A 14,536-nucleotide genomic window follows, 5' to 3' on the forward strand; every position below is an offset into this window, starting at 1 on the left:
AGCTCCTAAACTATTTGACTTTTAACATATTTTAAAGTAAAATTCAAGTCATCATATTTATAAATACATTTTATTAAAAATTATAAAATATATTTGATCATAAACTACAAAATAAAAAATACTTTACAAATTCTCAAGAAGTCATATGTTTTGAATTCAGTAAACGAAAAAAAATAGAAAAAGTGTGTGATAGATCAAAAGAAGTGAGACCTTCTCTGCCAAGCCTAGGAACCCACCGGCCACCAGTGTTTCGTACATAGGCCGTACGCCCCTCACCGGCGTCCACCATCTTGGGTCTCATCCGTAATTCCTGACACATTCGACTTCTTTCTTCCCTTGTGCTGAAAATTTCAAAATCGGTCAAGGTCAGTTATTTCTTTTTCTTTGCCTCGTTATTAATTATCATCCTTTGATTTCGATTTTGTTCTTTAATTAGATTTTTCCAGTTTTATGGGAGCCCATATTCGTATATAATTTAATAATATTGGGTTTTATATATTTGGAATAATTCGTGAAGATTTTTGGTAAACGACATAATTTTGCCAATTTCCATTGGTAAAGTATGCCCCCATATTTGGTTTTGATTAAATTTCTATCTAAATTTTGAATAATCGGCGAAGATTGTTAATAAAAAGACATAATATTGCCAATTGCCATTGATAAGTATGTCCGTCAACACAGAAATCCTTGCAGGATGAACCTAGCATCTTATAAATCAGATTGGTGTATAACTGTCATCCAAGGCAAGAAAAAAATGCACGAGTGATCTTGTTGATACTATCAGATTGATGTAATGTACTTATATGGATTAAAGTTGTTCATTTTCTTTTTTATGTTTATGATTATGATCAATGTCTGGCTGGAATTGGCTCTTTATTGATATAATTTCATGACCTAATTCTTGCTGATTTTCATTTTTGAAGAAAACATTATCTGAAGCTTGATTGTAATGGTGTTCAAGGATAATTTGATTCTGGGGAGTGCTTGTTAGTGTGTTTAAGTTTCATTGTCTAGTGAGTTCTATTGAGCAATATCTATAGTTGTCTGTCTTTCCCCTAATTCTTTTCTCACCTTACAGATGATTTATCTTTCCAGCTTTAGGGTTCATCTTACAACCAAGCTTTTTAGCAAAATCCTAAAAGTTTGGATGAGAGGGGTTATATGCACTTTGTTGTTCTAGCTAATGTTTTTGAATTTACTTGTCATTTTACAATTTAGATATTGGGTATAACATAAGGTGGGGAAATAAAGGGACAATACACATTCACAATTCATCTTTGTTTACTATCCTTAGTCAAGGGCCCCTCGTAATTTTGGGCCATCATGCTTTATAATGGAATAACTATAAAATCATGCTTCAAGAAGGGATTAGTTAACCTACTGCATAAACCTTACAACGGTAAATATCAAATGTTATTTCATTTTTTGTGTAAAACTGAACTCTCCAAGTATTAGCCAAACATTGGCTTCAACTTAATTTCTTCAATAATAGATTCCAATTCATGTTTCAATTCTTCAATATTTGATTCAATCAGTTACTTAAGGAAATAAATGGGATGAAAAAAAAACTGTAGGGCTGGAGGAAAGAAATGCACTGAACTTTTGTAACAATATTTGGAACATCAAGTTAAGTAGGTAAAGACTAATTTAAGAAAGTGAATATACAAGATTCGTTTATTATGAGTTATTTTAAAGTAGGAATTAATATGCGGAGGAAAATGATAATACATTGTGAATTCTTCCTATATTCATTATTTTATTGTGTGATGTTATGATTCCTATTGCTAATTAGTCATTAGCTAACTATTTGACAAGAAATATTATCCCTTTGATTTTGTTTTGAATGGAAAAATTTTTCATGGGTATTTTGTGAATTTGCTCCCTATAAACTGTGTGTAATTTGAAGTAGTATTAATACTTAATAGATTATATGATTTTGGGTTTTGTGTAATGTAATTGATCTATTTGATCTTGCATGTGTAGCAAAGAGAGATGGTCCACAGTGCTTATGACTCTTTTGAGTTATTGTGTGATAGCCCTACAAAGATTGATGCTGTTGAATCGTATGGGTCAAAGCTCATCATTGGCTGCAATGATGGATCTCTTCGAATCTACTCTCCTGAATCCTCTAGTTCTGATGTGTGTGCACCATCAGATCACCGCTCTGGTGAATTAGAGCTACTAAAAGAATCCTATGTCCTTGATAGGACCATGAGTGGCTTCTCAAGGAGGCCAATTACTGTAATGGAGGTTTTGAGGTCGAAAGAACTTCTATTAACTCTTTCTGAGTCAATTTCATTTCATAAACTCCCCTCTTTGGAGACTGTTGCTGTGATTGCTAAGGCCAAAGGTGCAAGTGCTTACTCTTGGGATGATTCTAGAGCTTTTTTGTGCTTTTCCAGGCAGAGAAGGGTTTGTATTTTTCGGCACGATGGTAAAGTTTCCTCTCATTAATCTTTTTGTTTTTAAAATAATTCCTTTTCTTTTAAACATGTACACGTGTTTATTTCAAAACACAATTAGTATGGAACTGTGTGTTTTGCAATCTCGTCATCTAGACTATAGAATCAATACTTTACAAATAAATGCAATTGCTTTCTTGTATGTCATGATTTTACTCATTCAAGTGCTTTTAGTACTGAGTTTAGGTCTCCATTTGCCACCCAATTAAAATTTAGGAGGGTTTTTCATCTATTGCTTGAGTGATCTCTTGAGCTAAGTTTCTTCTGAATTGTACAGGAGGCCGTGGTTTTGTTGAAGTGAAAGATTATGGTGTTCCCGACACTGTGAAATCAATGGCTTGGTGCGGTGAAAATATATGTATTGGAGTTCGGAAGGAATACATGATGCTCAATGCAAGCACTGGTGTGCTATCTGAAGTTTTTTCTTCTGGGAGAATCTCCCCACCTTTAGTGGTATCTCTTCCATCAGGAGGTTTACTTCTGGGCAAGGTGACAATATTATCCTTCCACCAATTTAGTATGTTAGAGTGAAGAAAGAAAAGTTGCTCCTGTGTCATATGCTTATTTGTGTCATGCTGGATGCAAGGCCACTTGGTGTAATTTGCTTTACTTCAGAATATTTGGTTTTATACGTGTCTTTCTTACATTGCTTGCTTCTTGCAGGATAATATTGGGGTTTTTGTGGACCAATATGGGAAGCTTGGACATGAAGGCAGAATTTGTTGGTCTGAGGCTCCCAGTCAAATCGTTATTCATGAGCCTTATGCTATAGGTCTTTTGCCTAGACATGTTGAGGTTAGCAAACTGAACAAAGTGAAATTGAACATTATGCAGATAATTGAAAATTCTGGCTCTGTCAAAACATAAAAATCACGCATTTGACCTAGTTTTGTATCTCTAATGCAGATACGGTCTCTTCAACAGCCATATCCATTGATACAAACTGTTAGCTTGCGAAATGTTAAGCACCTCATTCGAAGCAACAGTGTGATTCTTGTGTCACTAGAAAAATCTGTCAGTGGCCTCTTCCCTGTTCCTCTTGGAGCACAGGTAATCGTTGTTACTTCTATATCATGATATGAGTTATCTTATACTACTATATAGCATGATAAGTATATGGCTTTGACTTTCGGAGCACCCCTTTTGGGTACTGTATTACTCAATGAAATATTTGTGATGATATTTTTAATTGTCTTTAAAGCATCCAATATCAATCATTATCGCTCCAAGTTTTGTCCTGTTGTAAGTCAAGAAGCCGTTTTTTGGTGCTTGCTGGAACTTAGAAGGACAAGTGTTGCATAATTTTTCTTGAAACCTTATTAATGGAAGGTTAGAAAGCTTATAAGAACACAATCAGCGAAAAATTAATTGCTCAATCCTAGGAGCATCAATTTTGCAGGTGAATATTAGTCAAATTGCCTTTTGTGACGATGACTTCAAATAAAGGGTAGTTTGAATAACTGATCTCTTCTTCTCCCAAAAAATGTGCTCCCATAAGACTAAATTTTTTTAGAAGAGTAGTTGAATAATGTTCTAGCTCATTCTTATGTCAGATGAGGGAATGAGATTGCATGTGTTCGCATGCTAGAGACTCTTTCTCCTTCCTTCTTTTTCTGGTACTAATAGTATCATGGTAACAAGTTGTTTGAATACTGCCTTTTGATGACTGAAAGAGAATATTTTTGATGATTACAGATAGTGCAGTTAACAGCATCTGGCCATTTTGAGGAGGCCTTATCTTTGTGCAAACTCCTTCCACCGGAAGATTCAAGTCTTAGAGCTGCTAAGGAAAGTTCTATCCACATTAGGTAACACCATTTTTCATTATTGTTTGTGCAACTTTTAAAATTTAAGATTTGCAACCGACATGGTAATGTAAGCAACTAAGTGATGTTCATTATGCTTCTAATCATATTAAATCATGTTTAGGCCATCATAGCCGTGGTAGGTTTGGAAATTGGGGAAATTTCAAATGGGAATCGAAGTATAGGTTCCTGACTTATTTGGTAACTACCTATGTTTTTGCTTGAGTCCCATCTTGGGTCTTGGCCATGTATGACATAGATGACATTGAAACCATATGATTCCAACTAACCTTGGAAACTGCAAATCATGACCCTCTAATTCTTTAAGGCCTCGAAGAACATGTAAATGCTCGTGGGGTTCATTTATGACATTAATTGATGAGTTTATTGTTTACCACAGTGAGCTGTAATCTTTTTCTTGAAGACATTATGCATAGTAATGACAAGTGAGGTGTCTCGACCAATGTTAGCGGCATCAAAGGTCTCGGCATCAAACCCAATCTAGGTTGTTGGATCTGAATCATGGGTCAATCATGAAAAGTCAATGGGATATGTGATTTGGATCCCATTGTCTTTCAACCTAATATTAGATTGAAACACGCAACTAAAATGTGGTTGCACTAAATATTGAAATCAAATCGAAAATAGAAAACAAAAAAAACACACTATCAAAGCCTGAAAATCAGAGACGAGAAGACATAGAATACTAAAGTTCCATTATACACCATTGAAGCTTGATTCTTGAAGGTTATGTTTTGAGTTGGAAGATGAAATAGAAAAGATTTTAAAAAGTGCTCTTCGGTCGCCCCCTTATAAGTAGATGAAAAAGATTTGAACCCTAATCCTACTTTCATGTGATAGACTAATAACATGTTAAAAAAGATATAGTGTAGTAATTTATCTTTGCACGTGTAAAAGAAATATGGGAAATATCTTTGTATGCATTTACTAAATTATTCGTTTTTTAATCTTTTTTTTTCTTTTACTATTCTGTACAGTTATTGCTGCCTTTCCACATGATAGACCGATAACTTCCCTATTTTTTTCTTTTCTTTTATTCCCTTTAAATATTCTGTACAGTTTGTTGCTGTCCAGACACGTGACCGACCAATAAATTCCCCATTTTTTCGTTTCTTTTACTACCTCGATCCAAAATACATTTTGTGACCCAAGAATCACGACCCAAAGTTTTTCGATTTCACCTTGATCTTTGAAAAATAATGAATTGTGCTCCTAACCAATTCCACTCCCCGGATCATTCCTCAACTCTGGTGACACTGAACTTGTCAGAGTTTGAGATGAATATTTCTGAGCTGAGAAGCAGCCTTGTCGTTTTGCTTACACTTTAATCATTCAAACCATTGATTTGACTTTGGTGGACTTAGTGTCATGTCTGAAATATTAATGTTTTTATAAATTGTTAGGGAAGCTTTCAATAGTTGCCCACTAGTTGCTGATCCTTTATGATTCCAGGTTAAAGGTGTAATACACCTTTTAAGGTTTCAATCATGAATGGAATCACATATTGACAAAAATTTGAATTGAAAACAAAGGTAAGTCCACCAAAGTCAATGTTGAAAAATAGAATCATAGTCTCTTGAAAAAAATGATTCATAAGGGATGTTTCAAGGCAAAATCAAAATCCATTATCCATATTGCGATTAGGTAGTCGTTTCTGCTCCAAAATTCTCTAGATTCTTATTTTTGGGAAGGCAATCATCCTTTTCTGATCCAAAATTTTCTTGGATTTTATTATTGGGAAGGCTATCAATCTGTAATGGAATGGATTTGAGGCCATTACAAGGTTATGGGACTTTGTTCCACATCGGTTGTATGGGCAACTAATGTGGGTTTAATAGAGTACATAGGCTCTTTCACCTACTAGGCTAGTCTTTTGGGTGAGCTTTCTTATTTATTCTATAACAATGGTATCAGAGTCGACTCGGAGTGGTGGCCTACGGAATGTTGACCTGGGTTAATTCAGCCGTGACCGACGAGGATCCAACTCGGAGTGGTGGCCGACTGGCCGTCGTGACCAACGGGGACGTTGGAACATATGGGGGTCGAATGTAATGGAATGAATTTGAGGGTATTACAAGGTTATGGGACTTTGTCCCACATCGGTTGTATAGGCATCTAATGTGGGGTTTATAGAGTAAATGGATTGTCTCACCTACTAGGCTAGTCTTTTGGGTGAATTCTCTTGTTAATTCTATAACACTATCCTTTCCTATACCTTCTTATGACACGTAAAGCAGACTTAACTGCTAATTCCGCCTCCCCCTTTGAGTGTTCCCAATACAATAGGTACTCTAGTTTGGATTCTTTACATATATCATGAATTAAAATTTTTCTAAGTAAAACTTCAGCAAAAGCTTACCATTTCTAGCTTACTGCATGCTCCCGTAGCTCTTCATCTTTGATTCATTGAAGTTCATTTGGGATAGTTTAAGGTTTGAACTACTAGCTTCTTCAAAGGCCTGAAAGTCACCCAGAGGTGCTCCCAAAAACACTATTGACCCTTGTACCCAAAGCTATTTAGCATACATGTTACATTCACAGATTTTTTTTTCCTTCTTTTGGTAGGGGGTGGTGTAGTGAATATTTCTGACTTTTTTTAATTTTCTGTATGTATTTTCAGATGGTATCAACCTCACTTTTTTTCCTAGGCCTAATTAAGACTTTGTTTGAGTGGCTTTTGTCCATTAAGTTGATAGGGCCTTTTCGTTTTGATGAAAAAATTGAAAGGGCCTGATTGAAAGATCCCTGACCCTGATTATTGCTGTGTTTAAATTACGTGACCTATCCCTCCATTTTGAAATGATCATTTCCTGTTGATGCAGATACGCACATCATTTGTTTGAAAATGGAAGTTACGAGGAGGCCATGGATCATTTTTTGGCTTCTCAAGTTGATATCACATATGTGCTTTCTTTGTATCCATCTATCATTGTTCCAAACTCAACCGTACTTCCTGAGCCAGAAAAGGTGGTAGATTTTGGCTGGGATACTTCGGACCTTTCTAGGTGTTCATCAGGCATGTCAGATGAAATGGATGCTTCACCCAGAGCACCTATCGATGCAGAGGAAAATTCTGCTGTGCAATCCAAGATAGTCAGCCATAATACTCTTATGGCTCTTATTAAATTCTTGCAGAAGAAAAGGTACAATATTATTGAAAAGGCTGCAGCGGAAGGAACAGATGAGGCTGTGTCTGATGCATTTAGTGTGAATTTCAGATCTTATGACTCCAATAGGTCCAAGAAGTCGAATAGGGTAAGTCATTGTGCTCACCATCCTTTAAAGACAGGGTTCAATGGGGTACCCATAAATTGCTCGCAAATTTATATTCACGTTGCTCATTTTCTAATAGCCTTTGTTATATGCTTTCTTATGCATTTGGAGTGCCTAAAGACATGAACCGAAGTTTTCTAAAGTGTTAAGGGAGACAAATAAATAAATTCAAGGGGGAGCACTGGCGAAGCTACATGGAGGATCGGGGGAGCCCCGACCCCCCTTGCTGAAAATGCGATCCTTTGTATATATAGCTTTGGCCCTCTTACTAATATATGATATATATTTTAAATAGTGCAAAAATATAACAAAAATTACAATAGCTCAATGATTGGAATAACACATTTGTACCAAACGTTAAGGGATTAAATCCTAATTTAAACTATAATTTTTTAATAAACTAATATATTTATATTATAAAGTCATTGCACATTATCTTTCACAATTTTACAGTCATTTCCATTTTAGTGTGTTTGTTTATATTTTTGTTATCTTAATTTTAATAGTGTTTTTTAGACTTACTAGGCGAATATATAAAGTTAAAAACACTTGTTTTTTTGGAATCAAATCCTAACTTAAACTATAATTTTTTTAATAAACTAATATATTTATATTATAATGTCATTACACATTATCGTTCATAATTTTACATTCATTCAATTTTAGTGTGTATTATATTTTTGTTATCTTAATTTTAATAGTTTTTCAGACTTACTAGGCGTATATATAAAGTTAAAAACATGTTTTTTTTAAAGGGATAATTATAGGGAAGCCTCAGTTCCATTTGTTGAATATAATATTTGCTATAATATAAGTTCATTTCACTCTTCATTATTTTAAAAAATTTATAGTTAAACTAGGCTTTATATAGTAAATAATTTTCTAATATATCGAATATTTGCCCAACTCCCCCCCCCCCCTCCCCCCATTTCAAATCCTGGCTTTGCTTTTGAGCGCGAGTTGAGATCTCCTCTACGCCATTGTTTATTGAACGCCTGTGATGACTTGCAAAGTTCAACATTTGCTTTCCAAGAATTGTTAACTTTAACATTATCCTATCTAAATGTGTGATTGTTGCAAATTCGTGAAATTAACTTGCTCTATGATGTTCTGAAATCCCATTGATGCCCTCTAAACTTGGGCTTATACTTGTTAGCAGATGATAGGACTTACATTTTATATTCCAATATAGGTGGGCTTGAGCTATTATCATGGCTTGCCTTTTCACTCATTAGACACACATAATGAGGTTGCATCCAGGAAGGAAGGAACTATGATTTTTTGTTTGTTTTATGGTATGTAAAATGAAGTAGTTTTAGGCCTTAAAGGTTGTAACTTTATCTCTAAAAACATCCAATAACAAAGGTATTTAGTCACTTGTTCTAAAACAACTGTAATTGATGAACTAGGAATGAGTCAATAGGAAATAAGTGCAATAATAAACCAAGACACAAATTTACGAGGTTTACCCAATTTGGGCTACGTCCTTGGTGGTAGCTAACTTTGATTATAAGTAGAAAAACAATGGAGTTCATAAGGGCTCAATACAATGGAGTATTACACTAGAAGAAGAGAGAGAATGTAGGTTATTGTGTTTAGGTCTTAGGGTTAGAATAGGATGATTAGTACTCCTATTTATAGTTGGATGTCATATGCCAATGATTGGGCTCAAAAACCCACGTCAAGAATAAGAATATTCCAGCGGTAAAGAATCACGCAGTATGGTAGGGCACCTCATTAGAACCATTCACTATTTCCTTCCTGCTGATGCCTCGTTCAAGGCACGTTGCACATGGGTCTTGCTTTGTTCGAGCAGTATGGTAGGGCATCATATGAATGCTTATGACTTCACTCCTCATCATGCACACCTCCTATGCACCTATACACCAACATGCACTCACCATCACTCAAGTCACCAAACTCCAAGAGTATGTGACTTTGTAACTTCAGAGCTTCAGATATGGAGCACGAGAGCTTCTTCTGAAGCTTAAATATTTATGAGTTGTGCAAAGTTTATGTGTTTAGGATCTTTTCTTTGAAATGGGAATGCTCATTCGTTTGAGTCATGTTCATAATCTCAAGTACAAACTTATATCTACATTTACCTAAGTAAATTGTTTATGTGGTGCATTATTTTTCTGTTAAATCAGTGTCATTTACAGTTTAACTTTGTCCGGGTAATATAGGGTCGTGGCAGCATTTCCATCAGCTCAGGTGGTCGTGAGAGGGCTGCTATCCTGGATACCACACTGCTCCAAGCTCTTATTCTCACAGGTCAGCCTTCTGCTGCTGTGGAGTTGTTAACAGGTATGAACTATTGTGACTTGAAGATATCTGAGGAGTTCTTAAAAAAAACAAATCAATATACGGCTTTGTTGGAATTGTACAAGTGCAATGGTATGCACCGTGAAGCTCTCAAGCTTTTGCTTCAACTAGTAGAAGAGTCAAAATCAGATCATGCAGCTGAGCTCACCAAGAAGTTTACTCCCGAAATGATTATTGACTATCTGAAGGTTACGCTTTTATTTAAGACTGAAGTTCCTTTGATCCATATTTTGCTGGGTAAAAGTAAATGTACAGAATTTATCAATGATATTTATTTGTACAAACTTTAAAAACACAAATATTCAATTTGTATTAGAACTTTTTTTGTGCAGCCGCTTTGTGGGACAGACCCCATGCTCGTGCTGGAATTTGCAATGCTTGTCCTTGAAAGCTGCCCGACACAGACTATTGAGCTCTTTCTATCAGGAAATATTCCAGCAGACTTGGTTAATTCTTATTTGAAGCAACACGCTCCAAATATGCAGGCTACGTATTTGGAACTTATGCTTTCCATGAACGAAGATGGAATCTCTGGTAATCTGCAGAATGAAATGGTGAGATTTTTTATGTTCAATAAGCTGTTTTTGACTTTGTTGCAAATAGTTCACTTTTTCACTTCGAATAATTTCTGCTCTAAATATACTCCCCTGGCCATTAAGTTTGTGTGCTCCATTGCAATGTCCTGTTATGATTTCTTTAAAAATTTGAAAAATTTGCATTTGTACTTTTTTCTAAAGTTTAGGTACACTTCTACTTGTTTTTGTCAAAATCTTAGTTTTTAATCTTGCTGCATGATCTTGATTTATTCTTCTGTAAACAGCTGCAAATCTATCTTTCGGAGGTACTTGATTGGTATAGAGAACTGAGTTCGCAACAGCAATGGGATGAGACAGCTTACTCTCCTACCAGGAAGAAACTGTTGGCTGCATTGGAGAATATCTCTGGGTACAATCCAGAAGGCCTTTTGAAGCGCCTTCCAGCTGATGCCTTGTACGAAGAAAGGGCAATTTTGTTGGGAAAACTGAATCAGCATGAACTTGCCCTCTCTCTTTATGTACACAAGGTAATACCTGGTTCTTTCCTTTCTTCTGAAGTGGCATGGGGGAGGGATGTGGATGGGGCCTCATATCTTCGTCCTCGTCACATGAGCTCCCTTTTTTGGATCTTATCTAATTTCTTCTCATCACTTTGACTTCTTAATATTTGTGTCCCCAAGAAAATCCCTTTGAAACAAGGATTTGTCATTATTTTTAAGGATACTTGTTGATGTGAATAAGTTGATTGAATATTTGAATATAAAAGGAATGAATTTGAACAAGTAGTACAAAGATAGAGTATAAAAAGTTTGGATCAATAGAGAAAGTAAAAAGAGAAAAGAAAATTTTAAAGTGGAACTGTTGTGGGGACATGCACTTGTATTAACTTGGAAGTTTATTTTGGGATAGAGGAGTATTACAATTATTTTCAGCTTTTGCGTCTTGAACCTTGAGTAATCGAGTTTGAAAGGCATGTAACATTGAATGACATCATAAAATTCATTTTCGGAGTAACCGTGATTACACGTTACTTCATACTTCCTCCTTTCCATAGTTTGCTACATTTCTCCCCGAAAGCTATATCATGGGAAAATAGATGTAGCAAACTCAATGACTCATAGAGATTACGATACTAAACACACTGAAGTTATTTTAAATGCTTTAGCAAAAGCGCGTGGGCAGCTTTCAGCCTTTGACTAAGTTGCTGGCGTTGACTATATAGCTCCTTTTGGAGCACGGTAGACGCTTTGATTTTGTACATTTTTTATTCCAGAACAAAAAAAAATTGTAATTTATTAAGGCCTGCATCTTAACAATGTGTATTGTTGTAAAACCCACTTTGTTCATCTGCATGAGTATTTTTAAAATTGTGGAAGATGTAGGGATTACTTTGGAATTTACTAATAATTTTGGTGTTTTTGGGGGTTTGTTGTTGCTTTGATTTAAAAGAATTTCTTGATCGTTGTTATAAACTTGGAGTTTCTTTTGTTAGTTCATGTGTCTTCAATATTCTTTATGTAACCTCACAGATGCAGTGATGATCTTTTTCTCTTTTTTGATTTCCTGACATTTCTCTCTTCTATTGCTGGATAGCTTCATGTTCCTGAATTGGCTCTTTCTTATTGTGATCGAGTCTACGAATCTCAACCTTTGGGAAAGTTCCACAGCAATATATATCTCACTCTTCTGCAAATTTATTTAAACCCCAAAAGAACAACTCGAAACTTTGAGAGACGAATCAACAACCTTGTATCAACCCCTAATGCTGAAAATAAGAGGGTTAGTTCTTCTACTTCAACGAGAAACAAAGGAGGCCGTTCAGCTAGAAAAATTGCTGAAATAGGTGTGGAGGATTCTCGCTTTAGCCCCAGTAGCACCGACAGTGTTAAGAGTGATGGCGATGCAGATGAACTTAGCTCTGAAGAAGGGTCCAATATAATGCTTGATGAGGCACTTGATCTTTTAAGCCGCAGATGGGAAAGAATTAATGGAGCACAGGCCCTGAAATTATTACCTAAAGAAACTAAGCTGAAGGTATGTTATCTTTCAAAACAGACTGAGGAATTAAAGAATATTGAAAAAAAGTATTTCCTGATTTATTTCCTGATTACATATTGTATGGTTAATTAGTTGCTTGATATAATGTGTTACAATAAGGATATAAGGATATAGATTATATTCTATCATTTTATGCTGTTGACTCTGATAAAGTGAGCTGTTTTGGATTTTTTTATCTGGTTGCAAATGAAAGGTTAATTTAAAAGCAAACCTGACCAGGGAAATGAGAATTGGGCATTTCGATATTATTAGGATGTGAGTTTCGCATTCGTCATTTTTGTAATAACACTCGTGAACTGTTATTGTCTTCTGGTTTCCTTTTCCTTTTGATATCACTTATTAAGTTAGTTTCTGTTAATAACGAGATCGAACAGAGGATAGTTGCATAGAAGCACTAATACTGTGATGGAGGATTCTATTGAATTCGGATTTCTGAAATTTTCTTCATCTGAAAATGCAATTCCGTGTTGTCAGCTTTGTTTTTCTGTGTATTGATGTTTGCGGTCAACATTTTCTGGACAGGATTTGCTTTCTTTTCTTGGACCACTCTTGCGAAAATCTAGTGAAGCTCATAGGAATTTCTCTGTGATCAGGAGACTCAGAGAGAGCGAGAATCTACAGGTATGCACTTTGCTTGAGAAATAGTCGCACTTAGCCTATGTATGAATAAAAAAGTACTGCTCAATTGGAAAAGAATTTTGAACTTCACCCTTTGTTACATGCTAGAAAAATTGAGGAAATTGGGGAGTGAAGAGGAGTAGATGTAAAAAAAAATGTATTATTTCTTCTTTTAGAATAGCAAAATCTTCTCCACCTCTTGGGAAGACTATTCTCTTACACCTAAGGGGGAAAATCGCCTCACCAAAATATTGAACTGCAAAAAATACGACAGATTTTTGTTTGTTGTGGTCGTAGCATTGGATCTTCTTACGAACAAACAGAGCCTTAGAGTGAAAATTTTTCATAGTTTATTTTATTTTACTCGAAATTATGCAGAATGGGGTGGTTTATTTGTTTTTCATGAGCAGGTTAAAGATGAACTCTACAATAAGAGGAAAGCTGTTGTAAAGGTTAGTGGTGATAGCATGTGTTCCCTCTGCAACAAGAAGATTGGGACTAGTGTGTTTGCTGTATATCCTAACGGCACAACTCTAGTCCACTTCGTTTGCTTCAGGGACTCGCAGACCATGAAGGCCGTGAGAGGCTCCCAATCAAGAAAAAGATAATACATTCCGACATGTTTTCAGTTAACTTTCCGCTCTCATTCCTGCATCATCCCTCAAAATGCCCATTTTTTTCGTGAGGTGGAGCTCGAGTTGTTCTGTGTGCTCAGTTTTGGGGTTGCAGAGAAACCATTTTTCCAGAATTTTCAGTTTTGTAAGGAGCAAGAGATGCACAATAAGGTATTGTGTTGATATGTTAATATTGTTTTATTGGTGTTATATATATGATGAGCGTTGTATGAGCAATTGGTCCATTGGGATATTTTTGATTTAATTACTTTATTGTTTACATGATCTTTTATTGTAATTTATATCATCTAATCGATGATTATTTAAACCCTCGAGTATAAAGAAATCATGTTCTTTGGTTTGATAAATGATAATAATCATTTTTATATACTTAAATTCATTTTAATTAAACAGTTTGCATGGTCGCAATAGCGATAATTTATTCTTTGTTGATCTTTTTAAAAAATTAATTACAATGATCATATAATATACTAGGAGTAATATACAACTAATAAAATTAATTATAATGATCATATACATACATTGTCCTCCCCCCACTCATTCCTATATATTGTTATGCAAACGCCAAAGCTTTTAAATCCTCATCACTTGCACCACAATGTGGTAAAATGATCATCTTCTAATGGAAGTGAGGGAAAAATCAACGGAAAGCTGGGAGTAACGAAAGAAACATCTATAAGAAATACTTTTGCTTTCTAATACAAGCACTATTTGATCACTTAACCGTTAATCCTAAAAGATTGGGGTCGGTTATATATATCATCATCATCATCCTACCCAATATATCCCGCTCTTAGAAAACT

The 14,536-nt window shown here is 35.3% G+C and overlaps 1 protein-coding gene across 2 annotated transcripts; it reads left to right on the forward strand.

The window, feature by feature from the left end:
• Positions 1 to 120: 120 nt before the first annotated feature.
• On the forward strand, positions 121 to 14,080 carry LOC130820697 (vacuolar sorting protein 39). Of its 2 annotated transcripts, none has more exons than XM_057686167.1 (13): positions 121 to 365; positions 1,989 to 2,434; positions 2,740 to 2,951; positions 3,126 to 3,257; positions 3,369 to 3,512; positions 4,158 to 4,270; positions 7,111 to 7,543; positions 9,748 to 10,074; positions 10,219 to 10,440; positions 10,707 to 10,949; positions 12,016 to 12,456; positions 13,003 to 13,101; positions 13,509 to 14,080. In XM_057686167.1, exons 2-13 carry the CDS (start codon positions 1,993 to 1,995, stop codon positions 13,704 to 13,706), a joined length of 3,006 nt encoding a protein of 1,001 aa, XP_057542150.1. In that variant the 5' UTR covers positions 121 to 365; positions 1,989 to 1,992; the 3' UTR covers positions 13,707 to 14,080. The 2 variants fall into 2 exon arrangements, with proteins under 2 accessions (XP_057542150.1, XP_057542149.1); XM_057686166.1 differs by having other exon boundaries at positions 122 to 365; positions 1,984 to 2,434.
• Positions 14,081 to 14,536: the final 456 nt, after the last annotated feature.

The sequence above is a fragment of the Amaranthus tricolor genome, chromosome 8 (assembly GCF_026212465.1).
Source record: "Amaranthus tricolor cultivar Red isolate AtriRed21 chromosome 8, ASM2621246v1, whole genome shotgun sequence".
Taxonomy (NCBI): domain Eukaryota; kingdom Viridiplantae; phylum Streptophyta; class Magnoliopsida; order Caryophyllales; family Amaranthaceae; genus Amaranthus; species Amaranthus tricolor.